Below are 19,186 nucleotides of genomic sequence, written 5' to 3'. Positions count from 1 at the left end.
AAAGAAATGAGAAAATGACATTGTTCATTTCTCGGCATGACTACACATCATTACCGAGGCCACAAATAGCACAAAAGAATGTATTTGACGTTAATTTATAAAAAGAAAACGTTTGCGCCGCCTAAAATTTATTAAGAGAGAAAAAAAGCGAAGTCTTGTTCTAAATATGCTTGATTTCCATTCATCGCTAGGCCGCCATTTGGAGACCGCAGCCGTGGGTCAAAATGCCAGCTAAATTGTTACAGCAGAAATTCAGGTGAGCCATGCCAAAAGTTATTTGCTATGATTTCTCTATTTCCCAGAAGCTATTTTATAATTACCACATGTATTATTAAATGGCATATAAGCTCAAATCAAATCGATGTATGCCATTTGGGATTTGGAGCTAGGTTTTGTTGTCGGAGTGATGGATCTTCATGTTGATACGTGCTGCTTATGACAAAAATTGTTCATAAAAGGTGTCGGGGGAGGGCAAAAAGTGTTAAAGGTAGGTAAGGCACTCCATAAAATCAACTTTTTTGACACTTCATAAAATTTGTGCAAAGCTTTTACCCAAATCAGCCCAGGCATTTTTTATCTTCCAGGACTCGGGATGACTTATAACATCTTGTCACACAAACATACTTGCCTCTAAAAATGTTTATTACAGCCATATTCAATGAAAAGTAGCCACCTTGTTAACTGTTTATGTCTCTTAATATTTCATCATACATCCAGTGAGTTCTTATGAAACAATGCGCATGTACAATGCATGTGTGAACATTAGGTAAATAGTATTCTGTTTCCATATAATAAACCTTTATTGACCAAATTTCCCACTTGGTCAATAATCCATAGATATTGATCTAAGCAACCTACAATACCAGGAGTTTCATTAAGGGCCGGTCACCGGGCACCGGGCAAATTGACCAGCTGTGAGGATGATTTTTCCAAGCTGGTTTGACCATCTAGTGGAAAGTTTTTCCTACAAAGAAGTTCAGATCAGATAGTTTTGCCTACCTGTGAAAAACAGTTGCTCTCCTGCTGAAAACATTAACGAAACCCCTGCAATACATGTATAGTATGAAGTGGTGGTTGAATTTGTTAATTAACAAACTAGCCATGTATGTTGTGATACTACAAGTTGATTATTTGACTGAAAGGTATTGTTAAAAAAGAAAAGCAAGCAAACTTTTTTTTATGTAAAACAGTTGACCAGTATTCTCATCTTTGAAGAACTATGCATGATCTCATGATTTAAGTCAGGGGATGTAGAGGGCCAAGAATAATCAGAAACTATTGGCTGCAATATACAATTTTGGTTTACTGTTTACATTCTCTCAGCCAATCAAGCTGCTTGTCTAATCTTAGATTGTTTGAAACATTGAAACATAACTTCACAAGAAGTCAGGTTTCTTGGGTTATGTTTTCATTAAGTTTGACTGGGTCAGTACTTGTTTTAAAACTTTAATGTACAGTAGCTCTTAGAAAAATCAAAACATAACAGGAATAAAATTAGTAAGGATAGAAAGTGATCAGTTGATGAACTGAACTTAAGATTCACCATAACTTAAACCAAGTTCTTTACTTCTTAATAATATTGCTGATTACAATTATTGATAATAATTATTTGCATTATAAGGTTGGCATATTGTTTACATTACAGTTCTGAGCTAAATAATATAGAAAAAGTTCTCAGTCTTACTTAAAAAATAATTCATATTACATGTACAACCAAGCCACCACTTATTTAAGATCTTTCATATTCACTTACAGTCTACCATTATAGTATGTATATAGGTTAGTATAAAATTTGTTTTCTGACTAAATTAATGTGAGAAAACTGTTTAATGTGAAATTTATTGTTATTTTCTGTTCATGAATGCGTTGAGTGTTCATTACCATAACATGAAATTTTCCTTCTTTATCCACTGCCAACTTTAAAGGGTTTTAACAAGAGCATATAATGCCATGCTTGATAAATTATGTTTTACAAGAGATAAGAAATAACTTATGCAAGAACACTGTTCAATTAAATAACACTACCATTTTTAGATGCATGGCTGCCTAACACATAATATTAATATTTTAGCTTACGAAAAGCATTGTGTACAGTACAAATTATGGCAAACAAAATGTGAATCAACTTTGTTTTTTGATACTTACAGGTGTCCAAACAATAAAGGCTAGAAACTTTTATCTTGAAAAATGTACCTAGAAAACACTCTGTAAGAGAGCACTCACTAAGAGCCGTACTTCTATAATTTAACTTGACCAATGCTGTGGTCTAAAAAAAATTATGATCACTTCAAAGGTTTGTGACCATGAAATCCCGGGTGCCCAGCACTCAAGCTTACAAGAAAAAAGTAGGTTTTTCCAGTCGCCCAAAGGCAAAAGTTAGTTGCCTGTGCCACCCAGGTGGGAGAAAAGAGAATTTACATTCTAATAATCAAAGTGAATGAGTGACTTCCATTCTTGACTTCTCACAGTGTTTTCCTTAAAGAAATAGAAAACATTTTCACCATGATCCTAATGAAATAAAGGGACACTTGTGAAAGATCAGGAGAACTTGAAAAGGCTGTGGAAAACTGCATCTTGTGTACTTGCACCATTTCTTGTTCTACCAAACTACCACTCGTGTTGTTATAACTTAAAAAAAAAAACAACAAAAAAATGGAAAACCTTTTCTATTTCTTACATGTAAGTACAATTTATATTTCCTAAATGGGTGTTTTGTTATAAATGACACCATCTTAAGGCCATTGTGGTGTTGACTTTGTAGGTAAACTTTTTTTTTTTTTTACATTTTACAAGTTTTAGCTTCTACTGTCTTTTATGTTTGTATGAAAAAAAAAAAAACCACACAGAAGTGTTCCAAATGGTTAACTTATGATTAATATTAAATCAAATACAAAAGATTTGATGTGAACTGCATTATGATATGCCAGTATTTACAGCTTGATTTGCCATGTGCACTGGTTAGGAAACTGATTGACTCGCAGACATCATAGGGAAACCATTCACTTCTCCGTTTTGCCTTCCAGTCATGGGTGATTGACTTGCCAGCATCCTAGGGTAACCATTTATTGCTCTATTTTGCATACCATTCGAGGATGAATATGGTGGCTGTAAAGTTAAATTAAAACAGGTCAGTTACCATTTAATTAATAAAATCAACTAATAACCAGAACTTGGGTATACAGTCACACCTCCACCAACAAGGCTCTAGGACTGTTTAGGTAAAATTCTAACATCTGACGCAGCATTGAAACAATGATGTTGAGGGTGATAAAATGAAGAATGACATAACTTGTGTTGAAATTCTGACAGCCATGTAGGGACCTTCTGAAGTTACAACATGACAAAAGTTTGAAATTAAGAAAAGGAAAATGCACTCAAAAGGGCCTGTTTGTTTGGTGGGAGGTTGTTGCTAACACTAAGTTTTGTGGCAGATAAACTTAACTTTGCCTTTGGTTTACACTGTATACATAATTTCTCAGGCAGTGTTACATGCATAGCTAGCTTGCTCATCATAGTTTTTTGTGGTATGGTAAAATAAAATAGCATACTCAACCACACATTTTGTAACAAAAAATCAGGGCAACTACACAATCAATTGGTCTAAAAGTTTCAATGTTTTTGACAGCCAAAGGAAAACAAAATATGCCAGAAGGTCAGTTCAAATGTCCCTTGCAAAAAGAAGTGGCAGAGTGGTAAGAGCCCTTGCCTCCCAACAGTGTGGCCCACGTTTGAATCCAGACCCAGCATCATACATGTATTTTTTAGTTATTATTCCTTTTGCCAATTTTTTGGAATGATGTTTCATTAGGTTGAAACAAAACAAAAGTGCAGCACTAACACTTCCTATACATATGAAATTATATCACATTTTGTACCTTGTTGCCATTGGCAACTCCACTGGCCAAGAACATGGATGTGATATCTGTGAAGTGACCAGCCTCTTGAGAATAGTAAGGTGGAGGTGCATTGGGTGGGGGAGGAGTGTAGTACGCAGAGCCATTCTCTGAAGGTCTGGAGGGTGTGGCTTCTTGAATGCCAATCTAAAAGGAATTTGTTAATTAGTATTTAGATAACATAAGAAAAACATTGTATGTCCACTACCAAGTTCTATGATAGCAAGCAAAAATTGACTGATTTAGCCACAAAATCTGAGAGCAACTTCCAACTGTACTCAGTTGCAAGTATGTTTGTTTCACAAAGCAAGTACTTAGCTTCCAAATTGAAGGGTGGTGAATGTAGATGTACCCAAGAATTGGAGGAAGCAGAGGCCGTTCTTGCTTGTAGGTTGGCAGCGGAGGGAGGGGGGGGGGGGGGGGGGTAAGACATTTTATAAAAGAGGGAATGTTGATACCCCACATCTCTCCCCAAGATTCACAACTGTTGTGTGTCCTAAATTCATTTAATACCAACTGCTAGGATGTTTAATGTGATACAAATACCTCTAGAGACAGATGGCAAATACTACTATCAAAATAATCAATCAGATCAAATTCTGACTTGTCAGTGTTCCTTAAAGCCAGGTTATAAACACCAATGTTGTGATCCATAGATCGGGAAATGGTCAGGGAAAAAAACATTCTCCAAGTCAAGGAAAAGTCAGGGAATTTTATAAATTTTGCATCATGAAAAATTCACATTTTGAAGAAATGTCAGGTAAAAGTGAAATAATTTAACACAGCTGATTTAATACCATCAAGGGCTGGACAGAACATTTGGGGTCACTGTGATCTCAACTATATTTTTCCTTAATGAGGAAGGAAAATTTGTTGAAAACTTGTGAGCCTTCATGAATGGGCAGAAAGGACAACTGTAAGTTGAGGCCAGAAGCTACTACTAGATCTGACATTTTGTATTTATTTGGTCAGGGAAATATTAATTTTATCACGGAAAAGCAGGGAATTTTGAAAAGCAAGGCCTGTGGCAACCATGACTGTAGATGCTTGTACATGTACATGCAGTTCAAGAGCCTTGAGCTTCACCAAGGTTTTCGTATCATGAAGTGACAACACACAGAATATCTCTTAGAGGTGCAATCTCTTACCTGGTTGGTCCTCAAGTGAAATGGGAAATTTATATTTGCTGCAGAAGGTCTGGTTATAATCTGTGAAAGTATTGATCAAAACAAGCTTTATTTTCACTGTCCAGAAGTAAGACCCTTTGTAAACTAGCAGTGTTTGTTCTGTATATATGCATCAGCGTGATTCAATATGCATAATAATAATGTCTGTCAAGTAGTGATACTGATTACTAAATATATTAATATGAAAGACCATGCTCAATAAAAAACATTTAATGGTTCACTTACCAAGAAAACCAAGTGCGCAAGAATAGAGATTGACCAATCAATTCCATTGACAATTTGCTCTCTGGAAACAAAAATAAATCATTCAACAGTGAAGCATTCTTTTGATATCCAATGACAACTGAGCAAATTACATACCATTGCTACATGAACCCTTCCTGTCTTACCCATCCCTAAGTATAATCTATTATTAAGCTACTCAAAACTTAAAATCTCCAGAAAGTGCTTGCAAATTAGTTGACATTTGTAGGTGTTGGGTCATGGTCACGCGCATTTTCGAAGTTTGCCCAAATCTAGGCAGGCAAAATTGGTCTGAACATGTAAGTTAGAATGCAATCAAAGTTTGAGACTTGCAGAAACTTGAATGTCAGACTCATGACTAAGGTGTGAGAATAGCCCACTTTCGATATATTAAAATTCAGCTTGATAGTGAGGCCAAGAGGACACAAACAAAAGAAATAAATAAACATGGTCATTCAATTTCCTTTGTTTGGGTCCTCTAGGCCTCATTGCCAAGCTGAATTTTAACGTGACGAAAACAGTCTATTGGCAGGGTTTTTTTTTTTGTTGTTGTTAAAAAACAATCACATCTATGGTCATTATATTGGTATCAACATCTGGGCTGGATACAAGATTATAGAGAAGAGTATTTGAGATATGGACCTCCAAACGCGTTCCTCTGTAGGGGGTTCCGGGGGCATCCTCCCCCAGCACGTGTTTAACCTTTAGGTCCTCTCAAATGAGATTTTCGGCATTCTGAGGCAAGTTAGGGTGTTATTATGTCTCATTATAATTCTTTTTTTTTTATGTAACACAAGTATGGCTACCTCTGTTTCTAAAAAACATCAAAGAAAAGAATCTTAACTGGGCAAGACTGCTTACCTTTCCCACTTTGGTATTTTGTATGTTGCAATTACAACTACAATTGGCCCAGCAAGGAACCTGTAAAACAGGAATTCTATGTTAATATGTGTTTCAACAAGTTCGAACAGACTCCCACTTAGATAGTTCATTAGAATCTACTAATTACTATATGAAAGACACTGATAGCAAATTAAAGCCAATCAAAGAACAGAGTACAGTTAAACCTCTGGTGTGCATTCACTCAGTACATATTTTGGTCTAGAATTTAAGCTAAGGCAGTCCCTTACACTGTGACCACACCAACCAAGGCCACCCACCAAAATTCTTCACAAATTGATCTGAGAAAAAAATTGATGTTCACAATAGATTTGCGACAAATTTTCGATCTGAGCATGCCGCACACTACAGAAACAACAAATTTAGAACCACTTTTATTGTTTTAACATGCAAATGCCATTGGTCAATTTGCAAAAACAATACTTGGGTAGCCTTGGTCAGGGTAGTTGCACTGTAATAGGAATACGTTTTGCACATAGTAAATTTCAATTTCTGAGAAAAATTTGCAGTGCTGCATGCAATGCACTCCAATTCTGGTTGCCACAAGGTCTCTCAGGAGGTGGTAGTCTGCTGCATTTGCAAGACTACAATGGCCATAGATATGCAATTAATCAAACAATTATTAAACTACTATGTGTACTTACCATCCTGTGTAGAAGAACCAGAATGGGTAATAAAAATTACACTTGTTTGGATAATGCTTCAGGGTGAAGAAAGTCCCATAGCAGAACCACAACCAAGCCTGAAAAAAATATCACTAAAATTCTTAACATTACAGTTCAACCCCTATTAAAAGGCCACCCTCAAGGAAAAGAATACTGGCCGCTTAAAAGGAGTTGGCTTCTTAATAGAGATAAAAACAGTAGAAAAGCTCTAAAAGGATTTTTTTTTCAGCAGCATCACTATAACTCGTACAATACTTAAAAACACAAGTACAGACAATGCAAACTTTTGCAAAACTTTTCCTTGGATGATACTGTTCAAGAAAAAGTGAGATATTTACAGTTGAGTATTCTTGAACTCTAATGCTGATAAACTAGCATTAAAAAATGGATAATCAGTCTCAAGACTAAGTTCTTAAATCTATCCTAGATATCACAAAAAAATAAAATCAGATAGTAGTTTTATCACTGATTGCTTCAAAGAAAGTATGAACATCTATACTTAACATTCAATTGTGAAAAGAACCAGTTTAGCCTTAACACTGAATGGTGACTTTGTTTGTTGCAAATATTTTGTCTTTCCCATAAGTTTTTGCAAGCCATTTTTACTTTCTCACACCCTTTTATTAAATGACTGGCTACCAACAGAAGAGGTTTTCATTCTGCATTTCTGCATCTACATAACATTGCCTACTTTCTTCTGCATTTTGTGGTCAGGAATGCAACCAACAAAGAAAAACACTCTGAAGCTAAACAACCAGGCCCTAGCTCAGCACAAGCCCTGGGCGACGCCTATATGAAAAGTTTGAGGATACTCATTGCCTTGCTTAGGAGTGTAAATCACATATTTTGGTCTCACTTGGGCTGTCCAGGATGAAACTTCACTATTTTTAGCCATGGATGAAAGTATTCTTTCAGGTGCAAGCGAAAAATAATAAAATAATGCTGTCATTTCAGTAACTTTAAGGGGTCATTTGCCTCCTTTAGGGGTTTAATTCAAATTTCCAACAAGCAACCCGGACTTTTTCAGATGGGAGTCTTCCCAACCCTGGGTACAACCTCCACAGCTAAGCAACCACACTCAACTGGTGAAAAAACTAAAAATAATATTATCTGTAGCTCCCAGAATTGAGAATGAGGACTTCAAAGTATAATAATATTGAGTTAATTTCTATTATGCAATACTCACAATGACTCTCAAGATAGAAATCCCAATGCCGGCAGGACTCTCGTAGATATAGAGAACTTCACCCGGATCAAACACCTTCAATGTTAACAACAGATTGTTCTCAATAAAATGAACAGTTAAAATAACACGACAAAGTCTATTGAACAAGTCATTAGCTAGGGAGTTTCAATCAGTTAGCCTTGATGATGACAGCAATGCACAAGAACATGTGGCGTAACTAAAACAATTTAAAGTTATATTCAATCATCTGGAACATCTTACAGTGAAACCTAATGTAATAAAGTCCCTGATGCAATAACCTACTAGTTCTTCAGCCCAGCCAAATTAAAAATAAAAACGTATTCAAAAGCAGAACCCTGAGATAACATTAACCAGTCCCTTATCATGACATCACATATATCATCATCATTATACCACTGAAACTAAATATGAGAAGCAGATAAACAGAAATCATAACATTTTTAACTTCTACTAATTTCCATTGTGCAAGACTGCAATTTCTCGATCAAACGCTCATTACATTATACACTGCCAGAGGTCATTGTATTAAGATGCTGAGTAGATTTACTGTAAGGCAAAACAACTATACTTAGACAAAAATAGGATATAACAAAGATCTTGTTTTCTCTAAACTTCATAATTTGAATATCATAAGTTTTTCTGGACACCAACCCTTGTTTTTTTCCCATTTATTCATGTAGACCCCTAGTAAATGATCAATATTCTACTTACAGCAACTTCATAGAAGAAGAGGATGGCAAAACACACTGTATAAACTGTACCAAAGATGCTGAGCTTGATTTGACCTCCAGAACTGATGCGCCCTCTGCGAACAAATGATTCAACCACTTACTGTAAGTTTGTAGATCTATATCTAATATGTACTTTACTATTACTGTGTGTTAACCAATTAATTCTCTATAATCCTGATAAGCATTCCCACATTGTCTCACCAGAATTTGTGCAATTATTATGAATGAAAATCTAAAAAAATAGTTTCATTCAACATTTCACAGTGTTCATATTCAGTGTGTGATAAAAGCAGTTAATTTGCACTCAAGAATCAAACCATAACACTGCTCAAGACTGTATTACATTACAGAGACTTGCATAGTTTAATTTAAATAATTTTGAGCTACATGTAGTATGTGGCATTTACAACTCTTTCTCCTGTACTTTTTTGTACCTTTAACACATGAAAATTTGAAGAACATGTAGTACGTACAAAATGTAGTTCATGCTGTCTGTATTTACAACAAATTTCTTTGATCTGAAGGAAAATTATTTAATAAGTCTAACTTGGTTTTTGTACATTTTGTTCATTCTGACTTCTACAAACAATGTAATTTTCTTCTTGCCTTGTTACTGTCCATCCTTTAGCCATCAAAATTAACATGATCAGAAATACAACATGAGAGATGAAGTGACAGGCACGCCCTGCAATGAGCAATAAAGTTAGCGTGTCTATAAAATCAAGAGAGCTTCTTTAACAAAAGTAACACTCTGCCAGTTCGAAAAAAGTAAAAACCATTTTACTTATCAGACCAATATAATCTTGATAAAACAATAACTCAACTACAAAAATTACTTACAACTGAATATAAAACAACATACTGTAATTTACTGCTTGTCACAATCTACCAAATTTTCTACAGGCTTCATGGGCAATTTTTTCAAAACTTCTTCAAAATTGGCCACATGCACATGAGACAAAGTAGGGTAACACACAACATTGTGTACTAGATTTGAAAATACCCTAAGTTATACAATAACTGATCTATACATTACCTACTACAGATAGTCCATACGTCTCAAAGCCACTCCTTCCAAATTTGACATAGTAAATGATGTAGAACAGCAAGCTTATAACTGAAAGAAAAAACATTTAAATTATTCAACTTTTAATTATGACAAATATTGCTAATTTGTTTCTCTTTGCAAATCAGAAACCTTCACTACCTAGATTGAGTCCTTTTTGCTAAAAGTCTAGGAACTGTTGAAAAGGAAATCCTGGATAATTTATTGATCTAGCAAAACTAATGTTTGATACGCTTATTTGACACATAGACTGAGCGTTCGATACACACAGTATCTCACATTCAATCAAACTTTTTGTTGTAGTGTACAAGCAGTTGCTTTTTATATGCACACCGGCATCTTGTGAGTAATATATTCCATGCTAAACACTTCAGTGATTATTGAGAGAAAAGAGATGCATCTCAAGAGAAATGAGACGAGAGGTGGTAACTTAAATCTGAGCGGTACTCTAAATTCATTTATGATTATCAAAAAGTTTGTCTCGTATAATGCCCTTGTAATTTGAGTTTCCTCAAAAATTTTCCAAGAACCTTCAATTGCCCATTAAGTGACAGACAAAATTAAATAGCCGACTGTTATATTCACTAGTCCCTAGATATCAGACAGGACTTTCTTTCTTTCTGTAAATAAGTTTTCAGTATTCTACTGTATACTAGGATAGCCCTTCCTATGCTGATGTGTACCATTTGCAACTTCCCTCTGACATCTCTTCTATAAATTTACTTGCCCAACATCAAGTGAGAACACTTGAACAAATTACTGACATTGCATCATGCCATGATCTTACCTTCAAAGGTCATTGAGGTCAAATAAAGCTTGTATGAAAAGTGAAAAAGCCTGCGACCCACTAAGAGATCTGCAATTAATTACAGTAAAATATTGTTACATACATTAGAGTTAGGGTTGGTAATTTAAATTAGCAAAAAAACATCTTAAAAAAACAAGAATTCTGATAAATTGGCATTGTTTCATACATTGTGTCTTTTTGTGGTTGAAAATCTTTTCGATCAAACTGCTTTTCATGCATTTTATTCTTGTTTAATACTCTGGACTGATTCTCAAACTCATATTTAATAAATCATTAATAAGTTTAAACAAAGGAAATGATAACCATGAAAGAATGTGGATATGTGATCTTAATTAGCATGGATTTTTGTTATTTTATTTTTCGTAAGTTTTATGTTTCACTTTAAATATCAAGCACTCAAAACTGTTTCAAACACCTCAAAGTTAAACGAATATATGACAAGACATTTGAAGGCAAATAATTGTTGTGATAGCCCTTATAAGAAATGACTGAATATTTCAGTACAGAAAGTTCTGCACAATGGGAAATTAAATTTTGTAAATTATTAATTCATTGTCGAGGAAGAGGTTGTTGTTATTCATCGCGGTAGATGCAATAATAACATTGTACTATTATTTGTCTCTTGATGTAGTCACTTGAGATGTAGATTGCGATGTTTCAACTGCTTACTGCTAGTCTTCTTCAGGCGATAAGGTCGACTGATTGCATGGTATCATTTATTAATTCATTTCTTACTTGCAACATAAATGCCCAGCATCCACATCACAATAAAGGCAATAAAAAAAGCTATGTCCATGGGAAGAATGACTGAAAAATAGTAATAATGAAGAAAAAATTACTTCACCATTACAGAAGAACACATCAAAATTATTACTAACAGTGATTCTCAATGATCTGTACCTCTCCTTCAGTAACTTTTATCAATAATTTATTATAATGTTATTAGTTTTACATAGAATATTTCACCAATTATGCAGAAAATGATTTTTCACATCATAGAGAGGACCCTCTACTAACTATGACCAAATGCATACTCTAGACCTGTGCCTGTTAACCCTAACTACAGGTAACTTACAAAAGAATTCTCTGTAGCAGATTGACCACAGTAAGTGTTGTAGATGACTATTCCAAGAGTAACCAGGTGCAGAATAAATTTAAAATTGGATCACTGCATGTTACATCTAACACCACTTTCTCATTTGCTGCAGCTGTTATTGAAAACTTGTTGAATGAAAATAGCATGTCTTTGTAGTGATATCTACATGTACATTGTAAGGCAGCTGAATAGAAATTACAGTGGAATCCCTATTTTTCAAGGGAAACGAAAATTGGTTCAAAAAATCGGATAGTTTGAGAAATTGGGGGTAAAATGACAGTGTTCGACTGAGGAGAGGGAAATGACTTTTGCTTCGGGTTATCGGGAGGTTCCAAACAATGAGGGTTTGAGAAATCGGGTTTCCACAGTACATCTCTACTTGCCAAGATTAAATTCTAGAGATACATACATCTTTCATCTGCAGAGAAGTGCTTTCTCCAAAATGTTTCTCCATTTGTCATTTCTAATCTGTAGTTCAAGAACAGTCCCTAAAATGCCACAATGAATTGAATTTATTAGCATGACCTCAACTTCCAACATTTTGATCAGCTTTATTCCACATTAGAGTGTAATGAGCACTTTTTTTGCATGACTGAAAATTTCAATCCTCTGGGTACAAGAACTCACAGTACCCACCTTAGAGGAGTCACAGTTACTGACGGCTAAATACCACCATCTCTCGCGATTTGACACAAATCGCCGATCACCTTAAAAAGAACAAGGAAAAAAGGTGTCGACAATAATATATGGCTGTACAAACATCATTTATCACCATCTTAAAAGGACTAGGCAATCTCAATGCTGATCATAGAACTAACCAAAATATCACAGAAAGTGTTAAAACTGTGGAAAAACTCAAGCAAAACTATGAAAAGACAAAGATTTTGCATGGTTGGGCAAAATTGGAAAAGGATAAAACAGTTCGCATTTGGCTGGGCTTGAAAAACATTAGCCTTATATTTATTTGACTTTTCAAGTTTATCTTCATTTGTGTGAAAGTCAGGGCTCAAAAACTGACTTTTTGAGTGATAGCTTTAAAGCTATTGAAAACTTACAATTAAATAAACTGAATTACCTAAAATACTGGGACCTAGCCCCTTTGAGAGACTGAAACATACTCTTACCATTGCAGTCTAAATGTGTCATAGATAGCTTTTCTTTCTTTGTACATCCTGACCATATGTAGTTGGTCGTGAGGTTCACAACTTGGTTATTTCCTCTATAAACCTTGTCTTCTTTATCTATACATTTCTGTTGAATAACATTGGGATAAGTGACTGTTAACTGAATTTTGACCTTGTCACAATATAATATTACCTAATTAGATATTATAGTGTTTAGTATTTCTGTACAATTTCTCCTCTTGCTGAATTTTAACAAGCTTGAAGGACTAGCAGGGGTTTCATTTAACATTCTCAGCAGGAGGACAACTGGTTTTCAAAGGTGGGCAAAACTTCTGACCTGAACTTCTTTAAATAAGAACAATTATTCACTAGATAGTTAAAAATAGTTGGGCAAAGTTGTTCTCACGGCCAGTCAATTTGCCAGGTGCATGCCTGGCCTTAAATGAAACCCCTATGGACAAGGCAAAATACAAATGTAGAAGAGTAAAAGTACACTGCAATAAACTCCATGCCTACTTAAGTGTTAAATTATTGTGAGACCTAAAAATTGCATGGGTTCCTGCATTTTTTTCTTAATCTTTGAAAAACTTACTTGGGCTTATTTGTTCCAAATTGTACTCAAAATCATTTGATTAAACATAAAAAAAAAACATATTCTTAGCATGTGCTGGATGAAACTGTGGTTATTCATTTTGTAAGACATCACATAAATTGTGGTTGTTAAATATAGGAAATCACTACCCAGCAGATAGTATAGCTCCAACAATCATCTTCTCAATAGAACGATTTATCTGGTAAAATGCAAAACAGCTAAAAAAAAATGAATAAAATTTATGTAAAATAATACCTTGATGGTTACGCTAAAAATCACAGTCAATATACAAAAATTATTAATACTGATGTTAATTGTGAGGCCAGCTTATTTTATATATAGAATGATGTATTTTAGCAGCTGGGAAAAACTGATTACTATGCAGCCAATCAAGAGTCAGCTCACATGCAATAATTTTCTGTAATTACGAGTGGTATTATCTGAAAGAACTGTTATTCTGTCTTGAAACAATTATTCTGCTGTATTTCATTATGAATGAAGGAATCAACTGAAGAAAGCTGTTTTTAGGAAGCTAGTTTCAATTACCTTAATTTTGTAATTTAAAATGATTTTGCCATAGGTTAATAAAAAGCAATATTTGATGATTCCAAAACAGTTGTTTTTTTCATAAACCTTTTTGTTAAGGTGTCTTTCTCGTTTTTCTTTGGTTTGCTTCATTTTTCAATCTTCCCTACTGAGGCTCAGGGCTCGAAATTAACTTTTTCGTTTGGGAGCCAGCTGGCGACTAATGGAAAAATTTTAGTCGCCAGATCGTAAATTTTGGTCGCCAACTTATTTTACATATAACCTACACAAGAACAAAATTTTATACGTTACTTCGCATTCAAGAAAAGTCACAATTGAAGAGCGAAAACAATTAAAAGCAACACCAGTAACACTTAGTTACAGAAAGCTACTGTTGTTCTCAGGTGATATGTCTCTGGTCCCAAGGTGATGGTTGTCTCCATAGTCATTTTAAATGAAGCGAAGCATAAAACGTTTTAAGTCTGTGGTTTTCATTGTGAGACAAACATGGTCCTTACATATTTTCCCTTTGCTACTTCTTCGAAATGCCGTTCTTTATTTTCGACTTGCTTTCCTCAACGTCTTTCGCTGCCGACAAACAATGCCATGCTTGAATCTTCATTCCCCGTACGTAAAGACTCACGTAATTCCTTCAACTGATTGGTATCTGCCGCCATTTTCGCAGCAAATGAAAAGCACATGGTGTTGAAGTGCGCCTACGATCCTAGTTTCGGAAGAAGCCACTGAAACAACATGGTACGGTGTGAACGCAGTATCGACGTGTCGAAATACACTCAATTTTTTTGATTATCTTGTAATAATCAGACATTATTTTACTGGGGACGGAAAGGTGAGTTGTATACTAGCTACCATATCCGATTGATTTCCTAATATAGAGATTTAAAAACAAAAGTTGTGTCGTGGTTTTGTTTAGTTATCGGACAAAATGTGAGTCGCCAGCTGGTGACCAGTTCTGAAAATTTTGTCGCCAGTGTTCAATTTTTGGTCGCATTGGCGACCAGTGAGTCGCAATTTCGAGCCCTGAGGCTGCGAGCACAGAACAGACTATTCAATTAATTTTTCATTATATACAGTTAACAACAATAAAAAAGCATGGTTTCCATGCTTCATGCCTGCTTGGAGAAAACCTTTTTTTTAAAGTCACAGACAGCTGGACCAGAGATGCAGCTAAGAGTGACTACAGGCAAATTCAATGGTTGAATGACAGTTTATTGCCCACTGAGATCCTACTTGGGGTAATTCTGAAGGAAAGAGGCCAGGAAATTAAAGACACCTTAAAATTATCTACCACTGTTCAGTTTTTTTTTTTTTTCAGCTTCATCCCTGTTAGACCACACACAAAATCAAAACTGTCAACCATTTAATTGTCCCTGGTTTTACCAGTGAGCATGAAGACAACTTTCCCAGAAAATTATCAGTTGACACAAAATCTACAACGCATGTACGATGTAAGATGATTTCATTGGCACGTAAAGTGGTAAAGAGACTACAGACAACTGTTAGTGTGTTCATACACCTGCTGACAGTTTCCTTCTTTTTTCTGACATCCTGTTTACTTTGTGGAGGTTTATCCTCCTAGTGCTCTTACTTTATTTTATGCCTTCTGTTTACACACGAAGGTGTGTGTTCTTAGACCTAGTACTTGGATCAACCTACTGAAGTGCCTTTATTTCCTCGGCACTGAACTGATCAATCTAGCTGCATTTAGAATATAGCTGCTATAAACCTGCTAATGGAGTTGAGTGTGCTTTTTTTAATTACTATCAATCTTGTAGCGCCCTGCTCATTATCTATTCTGTGGTAGATAGCGAGTAACCTAGCAGCGTGCAGTTGTCAACAAAATGTGTTCATTTCTTTGTGCAATCGAAGCATCTGTAAAGAAGATTTTGATAAAGTTTTGAATGACTGGTAGATTTATCTTAACACAAATAGATTATTCGCTCTCGATTTCTATGTGCTAGTTGCCTTCAGTAGGTTTGCGTCCTCGTCAACAGTCATGCAATAGAAATCTCAGGCTCATAATGCAAGGCCAGAAATAGTTAATCATTTTTAATAGAGCATGTATGTCCACAGGCTGTAATTTTGTTTTCAAACCAGACAAAAATGAAAAGCTCCAAAAAACCCATGTAATTAATTGGAATGAAACTTCCACCCAGGCAGAAAAGTGAGGAAACAAGGCGGCTGAAAAGAAAAGGTTTCGGTAAAATAAAGGCTATAAAATGGAGAATCTTATTTAACGTCTAGTTAATTTCAAAGCTAATAAATGGAGTGCACAGTGACCTCAATGCAGACAAGATAACTTAGTATGAAGCAGTATGGGAAGCCATATGGCTTGGATATGTACTTTATCAAGAAAAACTAACTTTCTTTGGGGTGCCTATCTGTCATCACATCATTGCCACTGAGACTAGATCGATTAATGAAGAGGAAATGGTTGATATCCATTTCATAGGCTGCCTTAGAAAGTTCAACATTGAGCAGCCAACAAAAGGTTACCAGTACTTTTAAATTGCAAAAGGGTCCAATTTACTCATTTTCAAAATTTGCATCCTTGACTTCATTTTGATACCCCTAACTGGACTGAAAATTTGCCACATAATTACCCCCTTATAAGTTTCAAGGATAGCGCAAGGGAAATTTGTTATATTCTAATTGTCTTGATGCTAAATGTAAACCTGGGGATTTTGCCTCACACTAAATGGCAGAGTCCTAAATATCATTTAATTTTTCACACTTTTAACAATCCTTGGAGATTAAATCCAGTGATGACTGCATTACAGAAATACTTGTCAAAACTGCAGAGATATATTCTGATTGTCTTGATGCTAAATGAAAACATGGGGATTTTGCCTCACACTAAATGGCGGAGTCATAAACATTTAATTTTTCACACTTTTAACAATCCTTGGAAATTAAATCCAGTGATGACTGCGTTACAGAGATACTTGTCAAAACCGCAGAGATTTTTGATATTACAGGCTACTTCAGTGAACTTAGATGCCCTTCTTGAAAATCTTTCATGCATGCGTACTTGAAATCACCCAGTACATTCATTTATGTCTGAAAGAGAAACTCATTTTTCATAGTTAAACTATGACAGTTCGTTTCGTATGTTTCCTGGTTGGAACGAGGAAATATCAATTTTCAACACGCCGTATTAGCAAATAAAATGACAGCCCAGTGCGTATTCGATTCATGGCTGCCCAGGCTTGACAATCTTATGAGCGACGGGTAATGCAAGTGTTTTTGTTGCTAGATTCTCGATTATTATTATTAAAACAAGTCATAAGGTGAACTCGTTCTTCGAATGAACCTTAATAAGAAGAATTATATTTCCTTGCAGTTCCTAACTTCTTCCAATTTTCTAATAAACTGGTACTTAAGAAGGCGCTAGTATCACTGGTGAGCCAAATTTCCTCATTATACGTAATAACTTGGACTTTCATTTTAAGTAAAGGGAAGGCAACCCCGTGTGTTTATGTTCAGGAAACATGCACAGATCAGTAGTATGCATGCGAGAACATTGATAAAATCGTTCGTATCGTATAAATGCTCGGATTTTTGAATTAAAATATGTGAAATAAAGAAGTTAAATCTAAGAATACGGTTTCTTACCATGTCTGGCTTCGGATACACTAATGGCCATTGCGTGTCAAAGTACAGAAAAATATTCTGTGTAGCATAAACCTGCGAGGAAAGAAAACATAGACAAACAAAAAAACTCAGTTATGGATCGGAAGTAGAAGTTTTTATCACTTACTGTAACAGCTTAGCGCCAGCAGAGTTTGTTTCCTTCAGTTTGCTGAATCATTATCAATTAAAAGCCATGTTTATGTATAAGCCTCGATTGTTCATGCAAAAAAATCGGCACAGGATCAAGAACAAAACTCACCTCAGGATATTCAAAATGATATTTTAGTTCTCCTATTGAATCTTTGTAACAAAATCTTGTTAAAAATGCCCAGTTCTGTCAAAGAGAGTGGGAAAAACGAGCGATTAGGAAGCCTCTTGATACGCTTCGAACCGAAACTCCATTTGTGTTCCACAACTGCCAAAAACAAAACTTCGAATTATTCCCAACTTCAAGCTACCTCTTTGGTGCTTAATGTCCCTTCTACAATCTTAGGATATGTACTTCTAATATGAAGTAACGTTATACAGAATGCTAACGACCAACATCGCAATCCTGTCGCCATATTTTCCTTGAAATAAAATATGGAAATTGAATGATTGTCCGTATGACAATCTGCGTGTGGGAGTCGCTAGGTAACCTGTCAACTGCAAATAAACAGTGCCGTGCAAGCACAAGGATCACTTGACTCCTCTCATTCTGCCCCTAAAATCACAATGTGTGACTTTCACAACCTAAACTGCATATTTATGGAAACCTTTGCGCTGGATAATTTCTTATATTTCGCCTCAAATTGAATGTAGAGATGTAGAAGTTTGAGAGTAATGAGCAATTAAAACAACAATGACAGTTTTTGTTTACTGCTGACGTAAAGTCAAATATTTATACATTTTTATACACAAGTAATGACTGCTTGATGCGAAGTGAACAAATTTTGATATTATTTCATTCTCGAATGTGTTCCTCCGCACTTGACAGAATCACATTTGGACAATTTTGCCAACTGAGATGACTAAATAGTCAGCCATTTTGTAAGAAAAGGGAACAATTAACGCAAAGCCGACATGTCACATAATGTAGAATTTAACTGGATTTAGGTATTTACAAGTATTTACATGTGTGTAAAATGCTAATGATTACATTTTCCCCCCTGAAGTCACGTTTTGTTGGTTTTGACTTCTTGTCAGTAACATCTAACACACGGTTCTGCCTAACCAAAATAATTTGTTTTTCGAGCAATCAGACTGCCACAGGTTCATTTTCTTAGAGATTTGTTCGGTTCATAAAACTGTCGGGAGGGAAATTCTGCATTTCTTGCTGAAGTCAAGTGATTTAATTGACACTGCCATACGTAATAATAATTTTATTATCATTCTTCCTGATAGAAAATTTGTAGCGACAATGAAAATAAAATGATTTATAGAAGAAGTGAAAGGTTACAGTGATGGCTTCTGCTCATTTGTAATTTTGTTTTTTGTTCTAAGGATATAAATGCGC

General features: G+C 35.2%; 1 protein-coding gene across 2 annotated transcripts; it reads right to left on the bottom strand.

The window, feature by feature from the left end:
• Positions 1-624: 624 nt before the first annotated feature.
• LOC110059218 (transmembrane protein 145-like) lies at positions 625-18,313 on the bottom strand. 2 transcript variants are annotated; one of them, XM_089294871.1, is made up of 18 exons: positions 18,150-18,313; positions 17,951-18,025; positions 17,674-17,745; positions 12,921-13,047; positions 12,433-12,503; positions 12,206-12,284; positions 11,436-11,507; positions 10,680-10,748; positions 9,863-9,943; positions 9,433-9,511; positions 8,807-8,900; positions 8,075-8,149; positions 6,868-6,965; positions 6,185-6,244; positions 5,306-5,366; positions 5,042-5,101; positions 3,876-4,040; positions 625-3,105 (listed from the first exon to the last, which is right to left on the bottom strand). In XM_089294871.1, exons 1-18 carry the CDS (start codon positions 18,252-18,254, stop codon positions 2,959-2,961), a joined length of 1,590 nt encoding a protein of 529 aa, XP_089150997.1. In that variant the 5' UTR covers positions 18,255-18,313; the 3' UTR covers positions 625-2,958. The 2 variants fall into 2 exon arrangements, with proteins under 2 accessions (XP_089150997.1, XP_089150996.1); XM_089294870.1 differs by lacking the exons at positions 17,951-18,025; positions 18,150-18,313 and adding an exon at positions 17,819-17,877.
• Positions 18,314-19,186: the final 873 nt, after the last annotated feature.

Source organism: Orbicella faveolata, unplaced genomic scaffold, assembly GCF_042242905.1.
Source record: "Orbicella faveolata isolate gen_17 unplaced genomic scaffold, um_ofav_v1 contig_25, whole genome shotgun sequence".
Classification (NCBI taxonomy): domain Eukaryota; kingdom Metazoa; phylum Cnidaria; class Anthozoa; order Scleractinia; family Merulinidae; genus Orbicella; species Orbicella faveolata.
Note: the sequence above shows the minus strand (reverse complement) of the source record. Positions and strands in the feature narration are given on the sequence as shown.

What these genes read in the sequence shown, in the direction of transcription:
- LOC110059218 (XM_089294871.1), bottom strand. Translation starts at nt 18,254, where the DNA reads ATGGCGACAGGATTGCGATGTTGGTCGTTAGCATTCTGTATAACGTTA. An exon ending in ATCATTTTGAATATCCTGAG is followed by an intron (nt 17,746 to 17,950) that starts GTGAGTTTTGTT and finishes CTTTCCTCGCAG; the next exon opens with GTTTATGCTACACAGAATAT. An exon ending in GCTGGGCATTTATGTTGCAA is followed by an intron (nt 10,749 to 11,435) that starts GTAAGAAATGAA and finishes AATTAATTGCAG; the next exon opens with ATCTCTTAGTGGGTCGCAGG.